We start from the raw sequence: 27217 nt of genomic DNA, 5'->3' as shown, positions 1-27217 counted from the left end.
ACACTAGAGCATCAATGCTCTCACGTCATCCCGCAAAGTTATGCAATAATCTAAAGATCAACTGCTATCAGAGGATATGAACACGTCAGGGTTTACTCTGTTATTTTCTGTTTTGGATTGTCAAATATTTATTTTACAGACTAACTTGTTTTCTTGTAAAGGACGTGTTTTGCCGCCTTCATGTCAGGTGGCAAATGTCAATTTAAATAAGCATTTCAGTTGTTAAATGAAGGTACTCTCACAGAGTTTCTAAACCCAGAGGCGCAAAATCGCGAGCTTCCGGAAAACGCTTGCGAAACAAACCAAACAGACTAGGTGTTTGAGACGTCAATGGGAGAAGTGAAATAATTATTATAATAATGTTTTCTCAATCTAAAGGCACAACCTAGATTCGAGCCAATGTCTTAGGTAGTTGAACATGCTGTTACTCCAACCTTGTGACAAACTGACACATTTTCAATTTTCGTCCAAAACTTTATATCAAAGGAGTGCCTTTGATTTGATGGCCTTTAGACCCGATGACGTGTTTCTAAATGAGCTTAGCTAGCCAATGTCGCCGTGACATCATCTATGGGTGTGATTGGGGATTTCTTTTGGAGAAGCTGTTTTAGCCTGTCTTCATACTGTACTGTCTTTGGTACTATCATTTACCAAGCTGTGTGTACTCTGTCTACATACATCTTAGGCACTGAATACACACTTGGATAACCGACATTCAGTATGTATGGTAACTCATGTCTGTTGCTGAAGCAGCACTTGGATAACCGACATTCAGTATGTATGGTAACGCATGTCTGTCGCTGAAGCAGCACTTGGATAACCGACATTCAGTATGTATGGTAACTCATGTCTGTTGCTGAAGCAGCACTTGTCAAACTATTATTTGTTTAGTTCTCAGCTTGTCATATTTGTTACCTCCAGTTAAGTTTGCTTCACAATCTTATGGCTTGTAAAAGATGAGGAAACCATCACATTTGTTGTCCTGTGAGATGTCATTTGCAGACTGTTGTACCCCCCCCCCCCCCCCCCTATGTATATATTTCGACAGTGAAACTAAAATATTTCATTTGGCTCTACACTCCAGAATTTTGGATTTAAGATCATGTTTTATATGATGCAACAGTCCATAATGTCACCTTGTTTATTTTGTGGTATTTTTATACATCTGTTTTACTTTTTAGAAATGAAAGCACTTTATGAAAGCACTAGCCCTCTACCCCACCCACCCATTTGAAGGTGTCATAAGTAAGGACAAATTCACTTGTCGTAAAAAGTGTAGTATTTGGTCCCATATTCCTAGCACGCGATGACTACATCAAGCTTGTGACTCTACAAACCTGTTGGATGCTTTTGGTTATGTTTCGATTATGTTGTGCACAATAGAAATGAATCAAATTCATCCAAAACGTCTGTACAGTCAAGCTTGATGTAGTCATGGCACGCTAGGAATGTACACCAAATACTACACTTTTGACGATTTAATACACTAATTGAATTTGTACAAATACTTCAAATTGGGGGACTAGATGCATAAAGTGCATTCATTCCTAGATGGTAAAACAGAAAACACCTTCAAATAAAAGGTGACATTCTGTACTGTCACCTCATGTAAAACATTTGATCTGAAATACAAAATGCTTCAGTATAGTGCCAAATTAGAAGTTTCAGTTTCACTGTCCAAGTACGTAGGGGGGTGTCGGGCAGCGTGAACATGTTTTTAACAAGTGGAAACCGGATTCCTGTTGTGAACATATCCCGACTGTAAATAAAAGATGACACTTTTTAGAAAATAAACTTTTGTAGTCAGATTTTTACACCCAGTCGTCTCGTCAGTTTTTAATTTGTGTACCCATTGTAAATACTCACCTGTTCCACGTTTCTTAAAGTCATCTAAATATGATTTGCTTTGTTGATTCCGATGCAAACAAATGAACATGAGCGTGAATCAGTGTGCAGTAGCTTTTTATTTTTGCGTCTATTTAATCATCTAAGCAAACATCTTCGTGCTACAGCAATGAAAACAGTCTTGGAAAAGAGATGAGTAACATAAATAAATGGTGTAATTACATTTCAGAATTTTTACAAATAAATAAATAAAAATCCCAACAAACATGTTATACTAGCTACATTTCATAACTTGTCTTCAGTATAATGTCAAATATTATTTTCTGTACAATGACCAGCCTATTCCATATTTGGATGTTTTGGTTGAAGCTGAGTGATGGTATGTTGTCGGTCTTCATCTGGGTTTCCTTACCTTTTTACAATAAAGAGACAGAAATTAGACATTTTTCTACAAATGACAATTGAATTAAAGTATTGGAATGTTTTGATATATGGGTGATAAGAAGCCGTCAAACCTGTTAGTGTTTGTTAGGTTTATTCTTCACCCTGTTGTACAAAGACACGCCAGTCACAAATCTTTCATCTTTGCACAGTTTAGTGCTGTTGAATTTTTACACTACTAATGAAGTTGTGTATTAGAGGGCAGGACACAGTGAACAAGTCTAGACTCACTCATAACGTGTCCACTGGCTCCATTGGGAGTCAACCAGGTCGTCCTTTGCCCCGAGGCAGAAACAATATTTTTTGTAGCTGGAACGAACAGTGAATTCTGTTGCATTTATGTTGGTTTCACTTATAAACACCTATCAAAGAGGAGAGATGGTACCATTACCGTATATGTACATAATTTAGCAGATGCTCTTATCCAGAGCGACTTAGAGGAGCAATTAAAGTTAAGTGTCTTTCTCAAGGGAACATCGTACATTTCACCTAGTCAGCGACCTTTCAGTTACTGGCTCAACGCTCTTAACCGCTAGGCTACCTGCCAACCTACCTTAGACAGACCGGCCATGTATCACAGACAAGAGTGTAAATCAAGACATTGGGGATTCCAAGGATAAAATCATTGTACAAAAAAAAAGGTGTGTATACCTTTTCCTTAGAGTCACAGCTTGCCTCGTGTTGGACCACTTTGACTCGGAATGTGAGGGGGAAGTAAGGGCAGGGGCGGCTCCATGACGCTGGGTACCCCCACTTAAATGTGTTCCCCTCCACCTTGGTGATGTCGATCTTGTCTGGTTTCACTGAGGAGGGAGACCAGACAGAATCAATATTTCTGAAGGGTTGAATTGGATGAAGTGGGAGCCTTGTGAATCCTATGATGTACTGAGCAACAAACAGCAAGGATGAAATCAGATGTACTGTATATGAACTAATTCCTGTATGATGTGATGTTGCTGTTTCCAGTGAATGAGTGTGGAGCACGTGAATCCTGGCCTTCATGTACCTATTTCTCGGATGTAGAAGGGTGTGATGGTGTAGTCCTCTAGGAGGTAGTTAGTCCTGAAGTATACAGTGAGTTTGATGCGGGACAACTCCTCAGCAAAGGGGCAGCTATCCTGGTCCTGACAGGTCAGGCCTTCACCATCACTGTCTTCGGAGCAAGAGATGGTGCTAGATGAGGAACACAAATCACCTGGTTAGCCTTTGGAGCCCTCTCTCTGAGAGAAGCCTCAGGTCCAAACATAACAACAAATCATAAGCTCTTCACAGGGAGTCAATGAAGAGAGCATATGTGCTGCGTTTCAACTTCATTCGACAAGATCAAACGATGTAAAAACAAGTACATGAAAGCAGACTTGTTTCTATTTACTATCCACTGCGTGTGTTTGAAGACTTACCGTCCTACTTGGACAAAAACAACAGCTGCTGACATCCGATATTCGGTCTTCTTCCAAGAGCAATGAAATATTCCACTATAATTTTTCGCCAAACATCTGATGTACTCTGTGTAAAAAGGTTAACCCAAAGAAAAAATGATTATCTGATTCTATCTTTCTCACACACACACACACACACACACACACACACACACACACACACACACACACACACACACACACACCATCTGTGTCATGTGACTTCTCGAGGACGCGTCTCATTCTGTTGGGTGATGGTATGTCCTGCACCAACACCAGAGTGTGGTTGAGGTAGTCTCCAGCAGCGTTGTGGCAGCTGTAGTTCCCTCCCATCATCTCCACCACTTCCACATTTATCTGGTTCCCTTTGTTTTCTAGACGCTCCTTGCCATTCCTCCAGATCACCTCTGTGTCCTGGTAGTCCCCACATCGCAGAGGGACCTGCGTCTCAGTGAAGACCTTTCGATCCACCTTGACGACAAGTACTGGGAACCACATGACCACCACTGTTTTAGTATAGCCTCCACGTTAAAACACATTTTATACAATGTTTGCATTACTTTGGTGTCTCCGAAATATGAATATTATGACAGCAGAAGTTATATAATCAGAAGTAGATAGTGTATCTGTAAAGAGAAGTAGACATAGGTAGAGATAAACAGATAAACAGTCACCATTTGGTATGAGAGTCACAATGGTCTCATGTTGGCTGCTCGATGCCGTATGTAGGATGAGATACAGGACGTTGAGTAGTAACACATTCATCTGGCAGAAAGAAAATCAAGAGCACTTTCAAGTCTATTGATATCTATTGGATCGAAATGCTAAGGACGTTCTCCTGAACAAGACAAAAGTCAGTATACTTCAATCAATAAGCTATACTGTAGTAGTATGTGCATATCTTACCTTGATAATGAGATATAAGCAGAGTGTGAGCCTGGCTGGAGTGTCGTGCTGTCATGTGGACCCAGCCAGTATTTATATATCAGTGGAACAAGGACACGCTCAAAATAAAAAAGTCCAGCCTGTCAGGTTAGAGGAACTGACCTATTGGTATTTATTTAAATGGGATTTGAGAATGTGTGGTCAGTTGAAAGGTCCAATGGAGCTGTTTGTATCTCTATATCAAATTACTTCTGGGCAATAATTAAGTAACTTACTGTGATCGTTTTCAATTAAAATGGTCAAAAAGAAACAAAAATAGCTTCCCGGCAAAGAGCTTTTTCTCAAGCGATCATTTTGAAAGGGCTGTCTGGGAGCAGGGGCGTCATGCACCCGCAAAATCTGAGGGGGCACAAAATGCATGAGGATGGCTGGAGGGTGGTCCGTAGGGGGTAGGCCCCTCCATCCGGAAGTTGGAGAATTTTGCATTTCTCAAACACCTGAAACAACTTTTTCCTGCAATCTAGAGCCATAATCATTATGATTAATTCTATGTAAAAAAAAAAAAAGTTTATTTTTCTGCATATCTAAGCATACCTCTTGAGTTGTCTGTCCTCCTGACTGGTGGTTATTTTTTAATGAAACTAAATATGCTTCTATGTGTCTTATTTAGTAATCTCTTGCTTTTCTAAAGTCTACCAATCTTGCCAGCAGGCATGCCAGCTAAGATAGTTAGACAAGCTATCCACTCGAATTTTCACATTTTACAAACTCATATTGTGGAAATATATATAAAACACAGTAAAATCATGTTTTTGACTGCACTGGGCCTTTAATTAAGAATTCGACTACCGAATGGATGGGGGCTCTATTTTTGCAACTTCTGTGGTATGGTGACTGATGTCACTACCTGAGAGGGACGTAGCAATGATGCAATTCATTCATCTGCCATGAGAGCGAATGACCAGGCATCTCAAGATCCCATACTGGTTTCTCTTTTTTTCAGGGGCATGACTTTGTTCTAACTTTGTGTGGGCTCCATCCTGGCTGTGCTATCATATGACAAGTCAGGTTTGCACCCAGACTTTAGATGACATTTGTATGAAGTGACGTGAGGACAGGAATCCTGGACGTGCAGTAGGAGGCTGAGACTAAAGATGACACAGCGATGAAGGGGAACTGGAAATAGTTGGGCTGAGGTGGGAATCACGTAACACTGCCTACCTAATATCTAACCACGCTCGAGACGTGTCATCAAGGAACTGGAACAGGGAACTGTGTCTGAGGTTCAAGCATAGCGCCTCAAATTCATTGTGATGTAAAACATATGAAAGTTTCTGAGGGTTCCAGAGGGTTCCTGAATGTGTACCTAATAGCTATGTACTGAATAAAAAAGAAACATCCTCTCACTGTCAACTGCATTTATTTTCAGCAAACTTAACATATGTAAATATTTGTAAGAACATCACAAGATTCAACAACTGAGACATAAACTGAACAACAGAAATTGAATAATGTGTCCCTGAACAAAGGGGGGGGGGGGTCCAAATGAAAAGTAACAGTCAGTAGCTGGTGTGGCCACCAGCTGCATTATGTACTGCAGTGCATCTCCTCCTGGACAGCACCAGATTTGACAGTTCTTACTGTGAGATGTTACCCCACTCTTCCACCAAGGCACCTACAAGTTCCCGGACATTTCTGGGGGTAATGACCCTAGCCCTCACCCTCTGATCCAACAGGTCTCACACATGCTCAATGGGATTGAGACAAAACAGCGACTTGTCAGTGAAGAGCACTTTTTAGAGGGATTGTGCCTTCCTGGTGTAACTTGGGCAGTTGTTGTTGCCATCTTGTACTTGTCCCGCAGGTGTGATGTTCGGATGTACCGATCCTGTGCAGTGGTCTGCCACTGCGAGGACGATCAGCTGTCCGTCCTGTCTCCTTGTAGCGCTGTCTTAGGCGTCTCACAGTATGGACATTGCAATTTATTGCCCTGGCCACATCTGCAGACCTCATGCCTCCTTGCAGCATGCCTAAGGCATGTTTGCAGATGAGCAGGGACCCTGGGCATCTTTCTTTTAGTGTTTTTCAGAGTCAGTAGAAAGTCCTTTTTAGTGTCCTAAGTTTTTATAATTGTGACCTTAATTGTCTACCCTCTGTATGTTGTTAGTGTCTTAACGACCGTTCCACAGATGCATGTTCATTAATTATGGTTCAAGCATAGGAAACAGTGTTTAAACCCTTTACAATGAAGATCTGTGAAGTTATTGGGATTTTTATGAATTATCTCTGAAAAAGGGACGTTTCTGTTTTTGCTGAATTTATCTCAAATAAGCTCATGAAAGGTTTTCTTCATTTATATACTTCATATCATTGTGTAATTGGTTTTTGAATAGCTTATCCCCCAACACTGTGCAAACCAATTCAGAGGCAAATTAACCTAATCAGAATGTATGTTTTTATGGTAAATGAAACTGTGATTGCCTTATGAAACGAGGGGGACAGAATCTCAATCTGTGTGCTTCTTTGACTCGGCCATGTTGGCTTCATATGTTCGTACCATTGGGATGCATGGTAGAGTTCATTAGCAGCAGCAGCATCCTCCCCCAGATAAGATGGCCTACTAATTAGCCTAGCGTTGGAATGTTGATTAGATATGGCATCCGTTTACAGAGGAATGGATTACACCATCAGACTAATTGCAAAGGAGAGGCGAGCTGAGAGCAATAGAGTCTTTCCCAATGACTTCATCTTGGGTGGCGCTGTAGCTGTCAGAAGGCCTCTCTCAATGTCATACACTACAATTAATGTCACATCTGATGAATTCACAATAACGGGTTACATTGTTTGGCTTCCTGTAGTTGGATTCAGGGACATTATTGTCGCAGAGGATTGTATCATATCGTAGGGTGAATGTGTCATGGCACGTGCTGTTTTGGGTCTACTGAGAAATAGACAAATGCATTATTCTGAGCCCCACACCCCTGAATATAAGTATCTAGATGTATAACGTGAAAAGCAAAGATAAATCTTTGATGCTCCTACAAACTTCCTACATCAGCTCTGGGTCTCCCTCCCCTAATACATCATAACCAGGCTTTCACATGGGCAGGGGAAATTCCCCATGCTGTTTATCTGACAAATCATTTGTAGTAAATGTATGAAAATATTACAAGGGCAAAGGTCCACAAGCTAAACAACTCATCATTTATGGCTGACAGCAGACTTTCCTCTAGCAGGAAAAAACAGGATTAGGTCCATGGGCTGCCTCATGGACAGGAGTGGATGGTGGTTTGCGTGCCATGGGTGGCCAGGCAAATGAGTATATGCACAGAATATCTAGCCTTCCTAACATGGCCATAAGGTCCCATCTCTCTCTCTCCACTGTGATAAAACCAAGTGATTTACTCTCTGTCAGCAGATTAAAGGAAATATGGAACCACGATCACAAAGCTGCTTCCCTGTTTTTCATTGTCTCTCCAATAGGTGGAATCCCACAGAGGAAGTGGAGGACATTTCTTCCTCCACAGCTGCAGACGTAGGTCAACATCCTCTAAAACCCACAACAAAACGTCAGTGTAACTCAAACTCTGAACCTCTATCGGGGTCAGGGTCATTAGGCACGAAATGGGAGAAACCTACATTTTACAGCTCATTCTATTTTAAAATCATGATAATATTTCATATATTTTTTTCGTGATAAGGCCCCACTGAGGGCCAGGATTATTACGGACACGTGATAATCTGAAGTACCCTAAAGAGCCACTAGATGTCTTGTGATAGATTACATTAAATCCTTGAAAGATACCAGGATTCTGCTAGTTTACTGATAAACCTAAGGTTTCCAGTAATATACCCTCCCTTTGCAACCCTATTCTTCACACCTGTGTGAAGTAGAACCCGCAGCTAGTCTTCTATACAGGATAGGTCATATTCCAAATAGGCTAGTTCTGTTCTTCAAACATGACTCTAATTCCATTTAGTTCTGCTTTCTAACTGAAACCCCCAGAGGCTCTTCTATGTCCAACAAATGGTCCAATGAAATGAGAGAGAGATTGTGGAGTACAAATGTTGGTCAATTTAATTAAAAACATTCTATTTCAAAATATGCAACTAGGTTTCTGAAATGCATTTTTCATGAATAAGTCTTGATGTGCCTTAACACACTTATACACACAAAGAGAGAAGCAGAAAAATGTTATTCAGTCTTAACAGTTACAGGAGTACAGGACAAGACCTCTGGTGTGACATGTCCACACTCCACAGTACAACCCCTAGAGACCTGCTAAGGTCGTAACCTCTTCTTGGTATGTTCTGAGGTCTGGCTCTTGTCACCAGAAGATATTGTGCATGTGAACATAGCTGTACATCCAACACTTTCCCTCGACAACATCTCAAACATGCATTTACTCTCGCTCTCTCTATCACACACACACAAACAAATTGAATACACACTGTGCTGATAAGTATCTTAAAGTATAGTGAAGCAGAATTTCTATACACAGTGCTAGTAACACTTTGCGATGACTGACAACTCATCCCAGCACATTCAGTTTGCATGTTTTCCTTTTTTTTTTTTTTTAGTTCTGCACCTGTAATAACTGGAAACCTACTGTATTTCCATCTCAAGCAAATATCAGGTGCACACAGACAACTGTAGAGTGAGAGTGTCAAAGTTTACACGATGGGATGTACACTGGAGAATGAGAAGGGAACTAATCTGACGCAGTGACGGCCTACTAACTTCACAAACCAAGACAGGAATTAAAAAGGTATAGTCCAGAGCATGTGATTCGTCTGCTTAAGAGTTGACTGGCAGAGCTACATGTAATGTCTGCAGAAAGAAGCTACAGGTCAAGACTGTTACAGGTAGGATGCATAACAAAGAGAGCAATAGAAGGACAGACAGCTGACTGACTAGAAGCTATAGAGGAGATGGAGAGCAGGCAGGCAGGTAAGAGGTTCTGGAACATTGACCCAGTCCTCCAAATCAATACAGAATCATCCTTGACAAAGACAAGGACTAAAATGCAACAGCAGTGAAATCAAAACAAGAGTAAAAACAATGCAAAACGAAAAAGTTGTTACTGTATATTCTTCCCCGTTCCTTATAGTTTCCCCAGATCTTTATTTTTTTGGTTGTTCAGTTTCCACTAAAAGCAAGACAAGTTTTTAAAAATAGTTTTTATAAAAGGTTGATTTGTTAAAAGTCAGGTTGGCAGGTGGTCCTGTCTTGTGGTTGAGTCTCTTCCTGCTCCTGGTTGGTTGTCTTCAATCGAGGAGGCGGAGTCTTCCTGTTCCGGCTGAGACACAGACACACCCCTGCTGCTATCCTAGCATGCCTCGCAGAATAACCTCGCCGTCCCGTCGAGGAGGGAGAAGAGGGAGGGTGTTAACACAGCTTAACAAACACTCAACTGTAAATAAACCCTTTCAATGGCTCTCTAGTCCTGTTTCAGCCCATTTGCAGACACGTGTTTAATCTTCCACCTGCTTAGCTCCTTCACACACACACACACACACACACACACACACACACACACTTCCACCCCTCTCTTGCTCGCTCTCTTAGACACAAGCTGGTCCTCCCATTGTGGTCCTCTCTCCTCCTGCATGCCCTCCCCGGGTGCCAGGCACTAGTTTTCCACGGGTGTGGGGTCCTGGGGTAGTGTGGCGGGCGTGGCTGGTATGGGGGTGGGCGGTGCCTGGGTGGGCAGAGGGGCGGGCGGCTGGCTGACGATCACCTGCACCACGTAGTCCCTGGAGATCTTCAACTCCTCCAGCTTCATCTTGTCCGTGAGTGGCCGGCCCGAGAAGAACCAGCGCTGGGTGGCCGCCGCCACGCCCTCCACCGTCTGCAGCCGGCGCTTCATATGCTGCACCGTGTCCGTGGTCCTCACCGCCAGGCGCAGGTCCCGGCCCGTAGACAAGCGCAGGCGCAGCTGGCACTCCTGGCCCTCGCTGGGTGGCGGCTCGCTGACCTCCAGACTCTCCAGGTCACTCTTCTCCTCGATCATGTTGACAGGTGGAGACAGGCAGTAGACTGGCAGCTGGTAGCGGTTCCCCAGCTCGTCATAGCACTCAGTCAGCGCGCCTGCAGGGGGACACAGAAGGACAGAGGAACAAAGTCACTCACGGAACAGGACAGACCATTGACTTCTGATTATTCACTCAGTCTGACTTAGTCAGTTCAAAATCCTTCCCTCATATTCAGAGGACTGTGAATATTGTCTTTTCATCCGTTTTGCTCGATAACGTTCTAGCTATTGCATTTCTAGTGAAATGATGTTTCCCGTACTCTCAATCTCTCGCCCTCTGCTCGTTTTGATCAATTATGTCGTATGGGTGTTTTTTCTAATGTCATGATGATCATGATGGAATGTTGAGTTTGACAAAATAGATGAATGTGACAGAGTGAACCAGTGGAAGACTATACAGCCTAAACAGACAAGTATCCCTCAGTCAACTGTAGTTGTGACACTGTGGCTGCTCCTCCTTGTGAATGGCCTGTTATGGGAAGTGAGAGTGGCGAGTTGGAGGGAGAATGGAGAGAAATTAGAGTTTAGTTTAGGATCCCCATTAGTTAATGCAGATGCAGTAGCTACTCTTCCTTGGGACCACACAAAACGTACAAATACCCAACAAAGTACAGAACAGTTATTGATAGACAAGAAAAACATGACATACATAACATTCTAAATAAATTCTAGAGTTACATAATGGAAAGACAACAAAAATACTATTTACACACTATTCATAAATACAGTACATATTCATATTCTTATATTACAGTGCAGATTAAATCATTTTTTCTCCTCTCAATCCACACACACACACACACAATACCCTATAATGACAAAGCAAAAACAGATGAGATTTTGGCTAATATATATATATAAAAAAAAACAGAAATATTACATTTACATCAGTATTCAGACTCTTTACTAAGTACTTTGTTGAACACCTTTGGCAGCGATTACAGCCCCGAGTCTTCTTGGGTATGATGCTACAAGCTTGGCACACCTGTATTAGGAGAGCTTGTCCCATTCTTCTCTGCAGATCCTCTCAAGCTCTGTCAGGTTGGATGGGGAGTGTCGCTCAGTTATTTTCAGGTCTTTCCAGAGATGTTCGATCGGGTACAAGTCCGGGCTCTGCCTGGGCCACTCAAGGACATTCAGAGACTTGTCCCAAAGTCAGCCCTGCATTGTCTTGACTGTGTGCTTAGGGGTGTTGTCCTGATGGAAGGTGAACCTTCGCCCCAGTCTGAGGTCTTGAGCGCTCTGGAGCATGTTTTCATCAAGGATCTCTCTGTACTTTGCTCCATTCATCTTTCCCTCCAGCCTGACTAGTCTCCCAGTGCCTGCCGCTGAAAAACATCCCCACAGCATGATGCTGCCACCACCATGCTTCATCATAGGGATGGTGCCAGGTTTCCTCCAGATGTGATGCTTGGCATTCAGGCCAAAGAGTTCAATCTTGGTTTCATCAGACCAGAGAATCTTGTTTCTCAGAGTTTGTAGGTGCCTTTTGGCAAACTCCAAGTGGGCTGTCTTTTACTGAGGAGTGGCTTCCGTCTGGCCACTCTACCTTAAAGGCCTGATTGGTGGAGTGCTGCAGAGATGGTTGTCCTTCTGGAAGTTTCTCCCATCTCCACAGAGAAACTTGGTCACCTTCTTGACCAAGGCCCTTGTTCCCTGATTGCTCAGTTTGGCCGGGCGGCCACATCTAGGAAGAGTCTTGGTCGTTCCAAACTTCTTACTTTTAAGAATGATGAAGGCCACACTGTGTTCTTGGGGACCTTCAATGCTGCATACATGTTTTGGTACCGTTCCCAGATCTCTTTAATCCTGTCTTGGAGCTCTATGGACAGTTCATTTGACCGCATGGCTTGGTTTTTTCTCTGACATGCACTGTCAACTGTGGGACCCTATATAGACAGGTGTGTCTTTCCAAATCATGTCCAATCAATTGAATTTGCACCTGAGCTCAATTTCGAGTCTCATAGCAAAGGATCTGAATACTTATGTAAATAAGGTATCTGTTTTTTATTTGTAAGACATATGAAAACATTTCTACAATTTTTGCTTTGTTATTATGGGGTATTATGTGTAGATTGGTGAGTACATTATTTTTTATTTAATCCATTTTAGAATAAGGCTGTAAGGTAACACAATGTGGAAAAGTCAAGGGGTCTGAATACTTTCCAACTGCGCTGTAGATTGTCATTATGGAACCTATTTCCAACCCTCTTTCCATAAAACATTAACATGCTATAACTGATGCACATCAAGAAATAATGGAGACAAAGCAATGGAAAACGATTTTGGTTTAAACTTGCATTCCAATGTAGACTTAGCTGAAAGAAGAAAAGGCATGCTCAGTTCTTGGGAAATTTGAAAGGGAAGTTAAGGAATTCCCCCTCGTGGTTCTTTTTATAGGTGGGTGGGGTTAAAGTCTTAAATGAAACTGACATTAAAATGTGAAGGATGATACATTTGTTTCTATTGTGCATAATGTAGCCTATTCATTTATATGCCATTGTAGGCTACAATAAATATGTTGAAATTAAGATATCTCTGGAGTCATTGCAAATCAATTTGTGCCACTTGTGTAGCCTACCGGGAGATGGCAAACGGATGAAATGAATAGCCCATAACTTCAGTTTATTGTTGTAACCTTGTGTTATTGTGCAATTATTAATGGGCATGTTTAGTTAATTCAATTGGAAGTTATCAAAGCTCTACCGCAATTGTCGATTACAACGTATCAGATTAACGGTAACTAGTCAGATTAGGCTACAGGTAAAACAAATGTTTTTTATTAAACACTGGCTGTTGTTGACAATAATATTTATATGAATTGAATATGCTTAATATTTAATTCAGTAGCCTAATCCAGCAGGCTATTGGGAAACACAAGCACTTCTTATCTCGAAATTGACTCACTATTCATGTTGAATAACTTAGTCTGTTTATTGGAACTAAGCAAGCTGCTAAATTGTTTAGTTTAAATATTGCCTACATATTGCCTAGGCTACTGTAGACTATCTGAAATGAGATTTAGGCCTATCGGGGGCTATAGGCTACCTAGGGTTTATATAAGCAAACTATGGCATAGTTGCAATCATAAACACAGATTTTAGTCTGTAGCCTGTGCCTATTGAAATGACAAGTCAATCTCGCAAATGGGTCATTTATAACGGTTTGTAGTCTTAACATCGGGCACAATTGCCAGAAAACAGCCTAGCATACATTTTTTGACGTTTGTTCTAAAAAAAGAAAACATTTAACGTTTTAATACATTAAAAGAAAACATTTAATGTAGCTCAAGATTGTAGGTTCCCGTAGGAAACACTGACTCCTACTCCTGTCACAATAACTCCTCCCTGGCATTTTCATTCTTTTTCATGTCAAACACTGGCTGCATTCCAAACATATAAAAATACATCCTCTCCCCTCAGCCCTCAAATATGGTGGACACTTCTGATGACGTATGATGAGTTGACACTTGCAGAGCAAGGGAAGAATGAATGAATTAATTTTAAATGGATCGCCCTTGCCCAGAATTTGTCACTCGTTCGTCCCACAGTTGTGTTTTCAGTCATCATGGAACCACCGGTAGCTATTGTGTGCTTTATATGCACGACAGTCAATTATGATCGCATTTCAGATCTTGGCTAGAAGACAACGCAGCCGCAGACATCGAATGTTAGCCATCCGACGATATCAGGTAAATCGAAAATTAGTGTGACGTCAGAGAAAGTTGTATGCGCTAGCTAACGATTCCAAAAGCTACTCAAAGCAAATTTAGAACTTGTATTATTCAAAAAAACCTAAAATACCGTCAAAATTGGAAAGAAACAATGATATTTGGGCCATATTGCCCAGCCCTACAAACAGCCCAAACCTCCACACACCCCTTTGAATAGCACACACAGGCACACATAGAATCTTGTTTAGTGCAAAGGCTGAGAAACAGCACTGTCGTGATAAAATGATCAAATGTGTGGTGGAGGTGAGGTGATTCACAGATGTCTCGCAGACAGTGTAAATTTAGAGATAAAAGCCAGTCCTGTTTGGATAAAGGTGTCTACTAAATGGCATAATATTATATGATTCACCTTATTTCCCAATCCCCTCGATCAAAGCTGGGATTATCTGGAGGTCTCTTTTTATGTCACACACTTTTCTGTCACATCAGCACACAGGACTATAAAGGAAATACCAATGAATAACAAAGACTCAACGGTGTCAAGCAGGGTCTCAGTTGATCATTGTTTTATGTTGGGACAGACCATGTCAATACTCCAGTCACCACTCATCATACAGAGGCTACTTGACAATACGACACACTCAATAATGTCACCAGAATAAACAATGGTAACAGCACTTCAGAAGCACCACGAGACTCTCTGCAAGCATGTTGATTTGACGAGGATCATTAAGTACTGGCTTTCTACTCTCAACGGCTCTTATCACAGGAGTACTTCATATGAATGAGAGAGAGGGAGAGACCGAGAGGGGAGATAGGTACAAAGAGAAAGAACGAATGAAATGAAAAAGGATTGATAAGGAAAGAGCAATCTTGAGGAGGGTGAAGAGTGTCTGTAAGGAGTTGTGTTCGCAGTGATTGGAGGGGGTGTGTTACAGTTAGCACCCCAGTTCTGTCACTCAAGATTGTGCGAGTGGCTGAGTGAGGGGGCATTGAGTGACGCATGGCTTTCTCCTCAGCGAGGAGTCAATGACAGGCAGAAGCACAACAATACAGCTTTCAGCAGTTTCTTTATCACGCCGTCTGATTTTTTGACAACACTTTTCACTCTAGATGCAAATCACATTCAAACAGCCTGTCTCTGTGCTGTGCAGTGGCAGAGCCCCACCTGTTTTGAACCCCACCGGTTTAGCTTTAAAAAAAAGTGTTGTTGCCTGCTTTGCATGTTATTTTGGCATTTTGTCACATATCAGTTTGCAAACAAATGTAAAAATAAATAAACAGAGTTAATAAAGCTGCATATAAACATGGTCTCTTTTTTGCTTTCTTGTGTAAGGCAGCTCAAAATGCAGGTGTTTCAGCCTAGCTCAGTGCTTTCTGTGGTGGAGGAGCAGACAGTGGAAAATACAGAGATTATGGGGTTGGCAATTTTGTCTAGTTGCTCCATGATTGGCTCAGTGTTCCGTCACTCATGGGGACACAACGTCGCCGCAAAATCTACAGGGAAAGCTAGAAAGTTCAAGCCCCCTTGGGTGCTGCCACAGATTTACATTTGAAGGCTCAAGGTCATTGGCCACAGATAAAATGACATTATATCTACTACTTTGATTGGACTGATCATGTCAACATCATACTTTCAAAATCTTAGCTAGCATAATGCTGAGTACAAAAATGTATTGTATGCTGCTGCATAAATGATGTAATATGCCAGGGAGATATGCAGATTGTAGCTAAGAAGGTAATACTAAGTGTATGTTGTGGAGTTAGCTGTTGTAACCCATGTGCCTCACTGTAATAATTTGGTCACTTTCATCATCAAATATTGTAAGAGCTTTCGTTGTATGCTTATATGTCACATTCATTTATCCTACGGGGAGAATAATGTAAGAATGGCCCATGTTCTGAATTCTGTCCCTGTACATTTCAAAAGTGCTAAATAAATAGTTATATTGACTACGTCAGTCTTTGCTCGCTCATTAATGTCTTAATCGAAATTACAGTTAGCCTTTTTTCCCCCTCATTGTTCTCTTATGCATTTTTTACATTTGAGTAATTTAGCAGACGATTACTGAAATCAAACCCACAACCCTAGCATTGCAAGCACCATGCTCTACCAACTGAGCTCCACGGGATTTTGGTTTGTGCATCTCAATTGTCAGTAGAAACCACATTTGTTTAAGCAAGTCAGCCATATCAGCTATGTTTTTCAAAAAGGCAGCAAATAAGGCTGAATTAACTGTTTCGCTGCCAGACAAGGCTCAGCTGACAGCCAGGTGTAGCAGTGGTAAGGATTCACTCCATGGTGTTGGAAAGAAAGCTCTGCTGTTGGGACAGCTTTGTGTAGGCCCTAACAGTTTGTGGACACCGCTTGTCACAGTTAAAGTGCAATTAATGTATTGTTTAGTGTTGTGTAGTGGCTTTGCTGGTATGCATCCCCAATTTTTTTGGGAGTTTGCATTCTACAAACGGTGGAATAGGCAGAATATAATAACACAACAACTGATTGCAGTATCTAACTACTGTAGCTAACTAGCAGGCTGTATCTAGCCTGCAAGCTAGAAAGCAACGCAAAAGGGATTGCAAACAGGTTAGCATAACTCTAGCCAAACAAAACATTGTTTTTCTAAATATTAGCTAGCTGGCTAGCATTTATGAGGCCAGCAACTGCGTTCCTCCAACATTATAATGAAAAGGTGCCTCTTGGTCCCAAATCAGAAGTTCTCTGGAAACTTGTGGGAGTGCTGATGACGTCGCCAACTGTATGCGCTTTCGGTAGCCTGATTGGATTTCTGCTCAGTCTGGACGCAAACACAATGCATTCCTGACCACCTCCTGAAGTCAGCCAGACCTGAACACAATCAGATCACAAGGCGACTTTTGTGCGTCCAGACTAGAGGTCGACCGATCAATTAGGGCCAATTTCAAGTTTTCATAACAATCGTAAATCAGTATTTTTGGGCGCCGATTTCTGATTATTTTTTTTATACCTTTTATTTAACTAGGCAAGTCAGTTAAGAACACATTCTTATTTTCAATGACTGCCTATGAACTGTGGGTTAACTGCCTTGTTCAGGGGCAGAATGACAGATTTTCACCTTGTCAGCTCAGGGGTTTCAATCTTGCAACCACACAGTTAACTAGTCCAACGCTCTAACCATTGCACTCCACGAGTAGCCTGCCTGTTACGCGAATGTAGTAGAAGCCAAGGTAAATTGCTAGCTAGCATTAAACTTATCTTAAAAAACAATCAATCATAATCACTAGTTATAACTACTGATCCAGTTTAGCAGGCAATATTAACCAGGTGAAATTGTGTCATTTCACTTGCGTTCATTGCACGCAGAGTCAGGGTATATGCAACAGTTTGGGCTGCCTGGCTCATTGCGAACTAATCTGCCAGAATTATACGTAATTATGACATACATTGAAGGTTGTGCAATGCAACAAGAATATTTAGACTTAGGGATGCCACCCCTTAGATAAAATACCGAACGGTTCCGTATTTCACTGAAATAATAAACGTTTTGTTTTCGAAATGATAGTTTCCGGATTCGATCATATTAATGACCAAAGGTTCGTATTTCTGTGTGTTATTATGTTATAATTAAGTCTGATTTGATAGAGCAGTCTGACTGAGCAGCAGCAGGCCCGTAATCATTAATTCAAACAGCACTTTCGTGCGTTTTGCCAGCAGCTCTTCGCAAGCACAGCGCTGTTTATGACTTCAAGCCTATCAGCCTGGCTGGTGTAACCAATGTGAAATGGCTAGCTAGTTAGCTGGGTGTGCGCTAATTTTGTTTCAAACGTCACTCGCTTTTAGATTTGGAGTAGTTATTCCCCTTGCGCTGCAAGGGCCGTGGCTTTTGTGGAGCGATGGGTAACGATGCTTAGAGTGTGGCCGTTGTCTATGTGTTCCTGGTTCGAGCCCAGGTAGGGGGAAGGAGGGGGACGGAAACTATACTGTAACACTGGCAATACTATAGTGCCTATAAGAACATCCAATAGTCAAAGGTATTTGAAATACAAATGGTATAGAGATAAATAGTCCTATAAATACTATATTAACTACAACCTAAAACCTCTTACCTTGGAATATTGAAGTCTCATGTTAAAATGAACCACCAACTTTCATATGTTCTCATGTTCCGAGCAAAGAACTTAAACGTTAGCTTTTTACATGGCACATATTTTACATGGCACACATTTTTACATGGCACATATTACTTTCTTCAACACTTTGTTTTTGCATTATTTAAACCAAATTGAACATGTTTCATTATTTATTTGAGGCTAAATTAATTTTATTGATGTTTTATATTAAGTTAAAATAAGTGTTAATTCAGTATTGTTGTAATTTTTTGGTCCTCCAATAATCGGTATCGCCGTTGAAAAATCATAATTGACCTCTAGTCCAGACCCGTCTTTTTTTTGGTAGAATTTTACCCCCTTTATCTCCAATTTCGTGGTATCCAATTGTTTTTAGTAGCTACTATCTTGTTTCATCGCTACAACTCCCGTACGGGCTCGGGAGAGACGAAAGTTGAAAGTCATGCGTCCTCCGATACACAACCCAACCAAGCCGCACTGCTTCTTAACACAGCGTGCATCCAACTCGGAAGCCAGCCGCACCAATGTGTCGGAGGAAACACTGGGCACCTGGCAACCTTGGTTAGCGCGCACTGCGCCCGGCCCGCCACGGGAGTTGCTGGTGCGCGATGAGACAAGTATATACCTACCGGCCAAACCCCCCCTAACCCAGACGACACTAGGCCAATTGTGCGTCGCCCCACGGACCTCCCGGTCACGGCCGGTTACGACAGAGCCTGGGCGCGAACCCAGAGTCTCTGGTAGCACAGCTGCCGCTGCAGTACAGCGCCCTTAACCACTGCGCCACCCGGTAGGCCCCAGACCGTCTTTTCAATGCGATCTTGTTTTTCTGATAGCAGAAGTCGTACGTAAGTGTCAATTGTAGACATGACCTTCAAGACACGACCAAGGGTCTTACATTATAGAAAGCCTGGGCTGTGGAACAGATGATGACTGGACTGTAGCCTGTGTTGTAGGGCTGCAGCATCACTGTGTGAAGAGAAAACATACGGTAGTCAAATGGTGTCACTGATATACTGTACAGTCTTCAGGGGGTTGAAATGGAGATAGTATTTTTCTAACCTGTCTATCCGTTTACCGAGACTCCTTGCTCCGGCCAAACGCTAAGCCACGGCTACGGACATTAGTTCCTTCTCAGCAGTGAGTCTGGATCGGAGTATCTTTCTGACCCTTAGTCCAGAAACCGATGGATTAGACCCGAGCCAGAACGCACATGGGTAAAATGTGAAAATGAAAATGTGTCATTGGCTTTGATACTCTGACTGGTTGAAGACAATTCAATCGCTGATTACTTTTTTTCGTACAACGCCCCCCCAGTCTATTTCTCCTCAGCCGATTACAAAAAAGGCTTGATTTTACCTTGAGTATCATTTAAAAACAGCTAAGCGTTTCTCACTGTTGAAAACTATAAAGCCCATCCACCTCATACATATAAGACTTATTTGATCTATGTCAACATGGTAGTAATGGTATAAAAAGAGAGTGAGCGATGTCTGGCCTCTGGAGACACTACCATCATTATTACTCAGTCTCCCTGTCTTTACCGAGGCTCAGCAAACAGTCCATCTGGCCCCAGACAGCCTCTCTAGACCAGACCAGTCACTGCAGTGCAGTCAGTCAGTCCCACACAGCCAGCAGGTAGTGGGGAGAGACCGATAAAGAATTTTTTTCAAATAATTTATTGGGTAAAAAAAGGCGATCCTTTTCACTATGCAGAGTGTGTAGTATGCTACTGTTCAGTTATGGAGATTAACTACAGCCTCTTCACTGTCAGGCATCAATCAAATCACATCAGTTTAGCTTGAAGGCCACAACCATCGGGACAAGATGAATACCGATGTAAGAATGCTGTTCGTTGACTATAGCTCAGCAGTTAACACCATAGTACCCTCCAAGCTATCATTAAGCCCGAGGCCCTGTGACTGAACCCCGCCCTGTGCAATTGGGTCCTGGACTTCCTAACAGGCCACCCCCAGGTGGTGAAGGTAGGAAACAACACCTCCACATCGCTGATCCTTAACACTGGGGCCCCACAAGGGTGCATGCTCAGCCCCCTCCTGTACTCCCTGTTCATCCATGACTGCGTGGCCATGCACACCTCCAACTCAATCATCAAGTTTGCAGATGACACAACAGGGTGGTGCGGTCTGCACAACACGTCACCGGATGCAAACTACCTGCCCTCCATGACAATATTATTTTTTATATATATATTTTTTTTACATTTATTTGACTAGGCAAGTTAAGAACAAATTCTTATTTTCATTGACGGTCTAGGAACAGTGGGCCTTGTTCAGGAGCAGAACAACAGATATTTAACCTGTCAGCTCAGGGATTCGAACTTGCAAGTCCAAGTGGTTAGAGTCCAACGCTTTAACCACTAGGCTACCTGCCGCGACAGAACCTGATGTCACAGAAACGCCAAAAAGCCATATCTCAGACTGGCCAATAAAAACAAACGATTAAGATGTGCAAAAGAACAAACACTGGACAGAGATATGGCTTTTTCTTTGCAACTCTGCCTAGAAGGCCAGCATCCCGGGGTCACCTCTTCACTGTTGACGTTGAGACTGGTGTTTTGTGGGTAATATTTAATGAAGCTGCCAGTTGAGGACTTGTGAGGCGTTTGTTTCTCAAACTAGACACTCTAATGTACTTGTCCCCTTGCTCAAATGTGCCTCCCACTCCTCTTTCTATTAGAGCCAGTTTGCGCTGTTCTGTGAAGGGAGTATTACACAGCGTTGTACGAGATCTTTAGTTCCTTGCCAATTTCTTGCATGGAATAACCTTCATTTCTCAGAACAAGAATAGACTGACGAGTTTCAGAAGAAAGATCTTAGTTTCTGGCCATTTTGAGCCTGTAATTGAACCCACAAATGCTGATACTCCAGATACTAAACAAGTCTAAAGGCGGCCAGTTTTATTGCTTCTTCAATCAAGAACAACCGTTTTCAGCTGTGATAACATAATTGCAAAAGGGTTTTCTAGTGATCAAATAGCCTTTTAAAATGATAAACTTGGATTAGCTAACACAACGTGCCATTGGAACACAGGAGTGATGGTTGCTGATAATGGGCCTATGTAGATATTCCATAAAAAATCTGCCATTTCCAGCTACAATAGTCATTTACAACATTAACAATGTCCACACTGTATTTCTGATGAATTTGATGTTATTTTAAAATGGACAAAAAAGTTGCCTTCTTTCAAAAACAAGGGCATTTCTAAGTGACCCCAAACTTTTGAACGGTAGTGTAGAGCCAGCCAAACATCTTTCTCTGTTTTACTCCTGGACATGTTCTATGTGCGCAGCATAACAGGATGTGGTAATAGAACATTTTTCTTTCCAATATATAAATGTAATGCATTCTCAGGGAGAATGAGGTAAGTGATCCTGAAGGACATGGCGGTGCGGTGCGTGCTGAGACGAGGCGGGACTGGAGACTAATGCTCTCCATTCATCTCCTCCTATGAACTGTAACTCAGTAAAATTGTTAATTGTTGCATGTTGCGTTTGTTTTTTTGGAATATACAGTGTAGTCGGAAAGTATTCGGACCCCTTGACTTTTTCCACATTTCGTTACGTTACAGCCTTATTCTAAAATTGATTAAATTATTATTCAACCTACACACAATATCCCATAATGACAAAGAGAAAAAGATTTTCAAAAAATGTTGTTTTTACATAAGTATTCAGACCCTTTGCTATGAGACTCAAAACTGCGCTCAGGTGCATCCTGTTTCCATCATCCTTGATATTTCTACAACTTGGAGTCCACCTGTGGTAAATTAAATTGATTGGACATGATATGGAAAGGCACACACCTGTCTATACAAGGTCCTACAGTTGACAGTGCATGTCAGAGCTCCGAGACAGGATTGTGTCGAGGCACAGATCCGGCGGGAACCAAAAAATGTCTTCAGCATTGAAGGTCTCCAAGAGCACATTAACCTCCATCATTCTTAGATGGAAGAAGTTTGGGACCACCAAGAGCTGTCCACCCAGCCAAACTGAGCAATCAGGGGAGAAGGGCCTTGGTCAGGAACACCGTGGTCACTCAGTCAGAGCTCCAGAGTTCCTCTGTGGAGATGGGAGAGCCTTCCAGAAGGACAACCATTTCTACAGCACTCCACCAATCAGGCCTTTATGGTAGAGTAGCCAGACAGAAGCCACTCCTCAGTAAAAGGTACATGACAGCCTGCTTGGAATTTGCCAAAAGGCACCTAAAGACTCTGACCTCTGGTCTGATGAAACCAAGATTGAACTCTTTGGTCTGAATGCCAAGCGTCATGTCTGGAGGAAACTGGGCACCATCGCTACAGTGAGGCATAGTGGTGGCAGCATCATGCTGTGGAGATGTTTTTAAGTGGCAGGGACTGGGAGACTAGATAGGATCGAGGGAAAGATGATTGGAGAAAAGATCCTTGATGAAAATCTGCTCCAGAGCGCTAAGTACCTCAGACTGTGGGCGAAGGTTCACCTTCCTACAGGACAACGACCCTTAGCACACAGGCAAAACAACGCAGGAGTGGCTTCGGGACAAGTCTCTGAATGTCCTTGAGTGTATACTATGTATGTGTGTATTATATTAGCGCTGACCCCATTTTTTTTGACTGGTGGATTATTTAGTCGATATAGAGCAGTCGCATATAGATTGTCATCAAGGCAATGGGTGGCTACTTTGAAGAATCTCTTTTTTGATTAGTACATGATTCCATATGTGTTATTTCATAGTTTTGTCTTCACTATTATTCTACAATGTAAAAAATAGTAAAAATAAAGAAATACCCTGGAATGAGTAGGTGTGTCAACTTTTGACTGGTACTGTATATATATCGCAAATAATTATCCAATACAGAAATATAATAATGGTCAACATTTAGAATGTAATTCAACAAATAAAATGTAAAATGACTGCTGGTACTTATATTGCCTTACTTATAATATATGGAGAAAATAGTACACTTTGTTTCCTTCCTTGTGGAATTTTCCCCAAAAGTATACAATGTTTATCATTGTTTGATTGTTTTGTGAATGTAGAACTTTTCATTTTGAATTTGTGAAGGAGGACACTTTAATTCATATATATTTGAGCCAGGTGATGTCCTCCACTTTGTATCTCTCCTGACCCACAGTGATGAGTATGTCCTCTCTGGCCAACCATGTATTTTGATGGTGTCCGGTTTCAATTGCCAGGCTATGATCACTAATTCTGTATTTGGTTAAGGTTTTTATTTGCGGGTATTTTACACTGGTTAACTATTCAGCTAAAGTGGTCTCTTTCCAATGTTTGGTAGCTCTCTCTCTCTCGCTCTCTTTCCCATTGAGAGAAAATGAGTGATGATGGGAGGAGAAGAAGAGGTGGTACTATACAGTGGCCAGTGAAGAGAAACAATTTATCCTTCTAAAGGAAGGCAGTAGTAATGGGAGGACAGTAAGCATGAAATCAGTCAATTGAAATAAATAAATTAGGCCTAATCTATTGATTTCACATGACAAGGCAGGGACGCAGCCATGGGTGGGAATAGGCACAACCATGGGGAGCCAGGCCCAGTCAATCATAATTTGTTTTTCCCCATAAAAGGGCTTTATTATAGAAAGAAATACTCAATTTCATCAGCGGTCCGGGTGGCTGGTCTCAGACAATCCCGCAAGTGAAGAAGCCGGATGTGGAGGTCCTAGGCTAGCATGGTTACACGTGGTCTACGGTTATGAGGTCGGTTGGACGTACTGCCAAATTCTCTAAAATGACATTGGAGGTGGCTTATGGTAGAGAAATGAACATTAAATTATCTGGCAACAGCTCTGGTGGACATTCCTGTAGTCAGCATGCTAATTCCATGCTCCCTCAAAAGTGGAGACTTCTGTGGCATTGTGTTGTGTGACAAAACTGCACATTTTAGAGGGGCCTTTTAAGGGCCCCATTACAAGGTGCACTTGTGTAATGAGCATGTTGTTTAATCAGCTTCTTGTTATGCCACACTTGTCAGGTGGATGGATTATCTTGGCAAAAAAATAATAAATTGTACACAAATTGAGAGAAATTAATGTGTATGGAACACTTCTGTGATTTATTATTTCAGCTCATGTAACAGGGGACTGACAATTTACATGTTGTGTTATGTATTTTTAGTTCAGTAAAGAAAGATGGAGAATAGATAGATGAAGATGAAAAGGGAGAGAGAGAATAGTAGTCAATATCTAGTTAGAGGATGCAACATTGTATCTGTCCCATTATGGCATCTGTGAGAGCATGGCCAGCGCCATTGAGGCCATCTGCATGTCATTTTTTCTTCTTCTGCGAGTTGGTAAACAAACACACACTTCTCTCTTTAATACACCCCCCCCCGAAAGCGTCCTAAAGAGCGATGGGTCTGGCCTCCCACCAGAGCCATTACACTCAGCGCTACAACAGCTCCTCAATGACACCAGATGGCTGGGAACAATTGGACCATCAAAACGCCAGCCAAGGCCAGACGACAGGCCCACTCAATTACCACCTTGCATCAGACAGAGGCAGTGCTGGCATGTCTTTGAGATGCCCCTTTAATGTTCACCTGAGTGTAAAGGAGCAGCATTCAGTGGCACACGATGCCCACGGTAAAGTGTGTTCTCTCTCTCGCACAGACCCACTGACTTAACAAGATCAGCTCTGACAGAACAGGAGAGTTACATTAACCCCCTTTAGAGACACATTGGTGCTGCTTATGAAATGACGCAGGAAAACTGACCCTTGCCAAGTGTAATGTGTGATATTTCAGCGCTATTGAATGGAGTGTTCAGTTTGTACAGGCCTAAATGGCTGCATGTTGCTACAGTACTGTAAAGCAATGAAGTCTCCATGGATTGGTTATACTATAGCTATAGCAGCACTGACCCTTCTCATTCCCACCCAGCTCCATGTATCAAATGACAACCTATTCCCTATTTCGTGCACTAGGGCCCATCAGAGCAGGGATCATCAACTAGATTCAGCCACGGGACAGTTTTATCTTGAGTGGATGGGCGGGGTGCCGGAAGATAATTACAAGTAATTATAGTCTGCAACTTGACAGCAAGACCCCAAACAATTAGAAAAGGACCTGCATAAACTTTCACATTTTCTGGCTGGTGCTCGCGTCACCTTCATTGTTGTTTTCAATACTACATGATAATAATTTTGGACATGGGTGAGTTTCTATCAAAGTAAGTGCCCACTGTATGTATGGAGCATAATATGTGTGTGTATTCCCAAAGTGGGTGGGGATGTCTTGCTCCCAGGCAGACTAAATAACGTTTTTGCCCGCTTTGAGGACAATACAGTGCCACTGACACGGCCTGCAACGAAAACATGCGGTCTCTCTTTCACTGCAGCCGAGGTGAGTAAAACATTTAAACGTGTTAACCCTCGCAAGGCTGCAGGCCCAGACGGCATCGCGCCCTCAGAGCATGCGCAGACCAGCTGGCTGGTGTGTTTACGGACATATTCAATCAATCCCTATACCAGTCTGCTGTTCCCACATGCTTCAAGAGGGCCACCATTGTTCCTGTTCCCAAGAAAGCTAAGGTAACTGAGCAAAACGACTACCGCCCAGTAGCACCCACTTCCGTCATAATGAAGTGCTTTGAGAGACTAGTCAAGGACCACCTCCACCTGACACCCTAGACCCACTCCAATTTGCTTACCGCCCAAATAGGTCCACAGACGACGCAATCTCAACCACACTGCACACTGCCCTAACCCATCTGGACAAGAGGAATACCTATGTGAGAATGCTGTTCATCGACTACAGCTCGGCATTTAACACCATAGTACCCTCCAAGCTCGTCATCAAGCTTGAGACCCTGGGTCTCGACCCCGCCCTGTGCAACTGGGTACTGGACTTCCTGACGGGCCGCCCCCAGGTGGTGAGGGTAGGCAACAACATCTCCACCCCGCTGATCCTCAACACTGGGGCCCCACAAGGGTGCGTTCCGAGCCCTCTCCTGTACTCCCTGTTCACCCACGACTGCGCGGCCACGCACGCCTCCAACTCAATCATCAAGTTTGCGGACGACACAACAGTGGTAGGCTTGATTACCAACAATGACGAGACGGCCTACAGGGAGGAGGTGAGGGCCCTCGGAGTGTGATGTCAGGACAATAACCTCACACTCAATGTCAACAAAACTAAGGATATGATTGTGGACTTCAGGAAACAGCAGAGGGAACACCCCCCTATCCACATCGATGGAACAGTAGTTGAGAGGGTAGTAAGTTTTAAGTTCCTCGGCATACACATCACAGACAAACTGAAACTCACACAGACAGCATCGTGAAGAAGGCACAGCAGCGCCTCTTCAACCTCAGGAGGCTGAAGAAATTTGGCTTGTCACCAAAAGCACTCACAAACTTCTACAGATGCACAATCGAGAGCATCCTGGCGGGCTGTATCACCGCCTGGTACGGCAACTGCTCCGCCCACAACCGTAAGGCTCTCCAGAGGGTAGTGAGGTCTGCACAACGCATCACCGGGGGCAAACTACCTGCCCTCCAGGACACTTACACCACCCGATGTTACAGGAAGGCCATAAAGATCATCAAGGACAACAACCACCCGAGCCACTGCCTGTTCACCCAGCTATCATCCAGAAGGCGAGGTCAGTACAGGTGCATCAAAGCTGGGACCGAGAGACTGAAAAACAGCTTCTATCTCAAGGCCATCAGACAGTTGAGTGGCTGCTGCCAACACACTGACTCAACTCCAGCCACTTTAATAATGGGAATTGATGGGAAATGTAAAATATATCACTAGCCACTTTAAACAATGCTACCTAATATAATGTTTACATA

General features: G+C 42.6%; 2 protein-coding genes across 2 annotated transcripts in view; both read right to left on the bottom strand.

The window, feature by feature from the left end:
* Window positions 1–1945: 1945 nt before the first annotated feature.
* On the bottom strand, window positions 1946–4683 carry LOC135548782 (interleukin-12 subunit beta-like). The gene is made up of 9 exons (XM_064978690.1): window positions 4611–4683; window positions 4379–4469; window positions 3911–4189; window positions 3687–3792; window positions 3293–3459; window positions 2938–3089; window positions 2518–2648; window positions 2361–2391; window positions 1946–2257 (listed from the first exon to the last, which is right to left on the bottom strand). Exons 2-8 carry the CDS (start codon window positions 4467–4469, stop codon window positions 2364–2366), a joined length of 954 nt encoding a protein of 317 aa, XP_064834762.1. The 5' UTR covers window positions 4611–4683; the 3' UTR covers window positions 1946–2257; window positions 2361–2363.
* A 3966-nt stretch (window positions 4684–8649) lies between these two features.
* The window catches only part of LOC135548780 (ubiquitin domain-containing protein 2), an 80770-nt gene continuing 62202 nt past the window's right edge, over window positions 8650–27217 (bottom strand). The window contains exon 3 of the mRNA XM_064978688.1: window positions 8650–10680. Within this exon, the coding sequence (XP_064834760.1) occupies window positions 10223–10680 (458 nt within the window). The 3' untranslated portion in view covers window positions 8650–10222. The remainder of the gene's footprint in view (window positions 10681–27217) is intronic.

This window comes from Oncorhynchus masou, chromosome 11 (genome assembly GCF_036934945.1).
Source record: "Oncorhynchus masou masou isolate Uvic2021 chromosome 11, UVic_Omas_1.1, whole genome shotgun sequence".
Lineage (NCBI taxonomy): Eukaryota > Metazoa > Chordata > Actinopteri > Salmoniformes > Salmonidae > Oncorhynchus > Oncorhynchus masou.
This window is presented reverse-complemented; position numbering and strand designations above follow the sequence as displayed.

Bases quoted from the DNA above. Each gene is read 5' to 3' on its own strand.
- LOC135548782 (XM_064978690.1), bottom strand. From the start codon at position 4,469: ATGAATGTGTTACTACTCAACGTCCTGTATCTCATCCTACATACGGCA. The intron at 3,090-3,292 runs GTACATGAAGGC...CTCCCTCCTCAG, and splicing joins CTTCTACATCCGAGAAATAG to TGAAACCAGACAAGATCGAC. The intron at 2,392-2,517 runs GTGAGTCTAGAC...TTTGTACAACAG, and splicing joins AGCCAGTGGACACGTTATGA to GGTGAAGAATAAACCTAACA.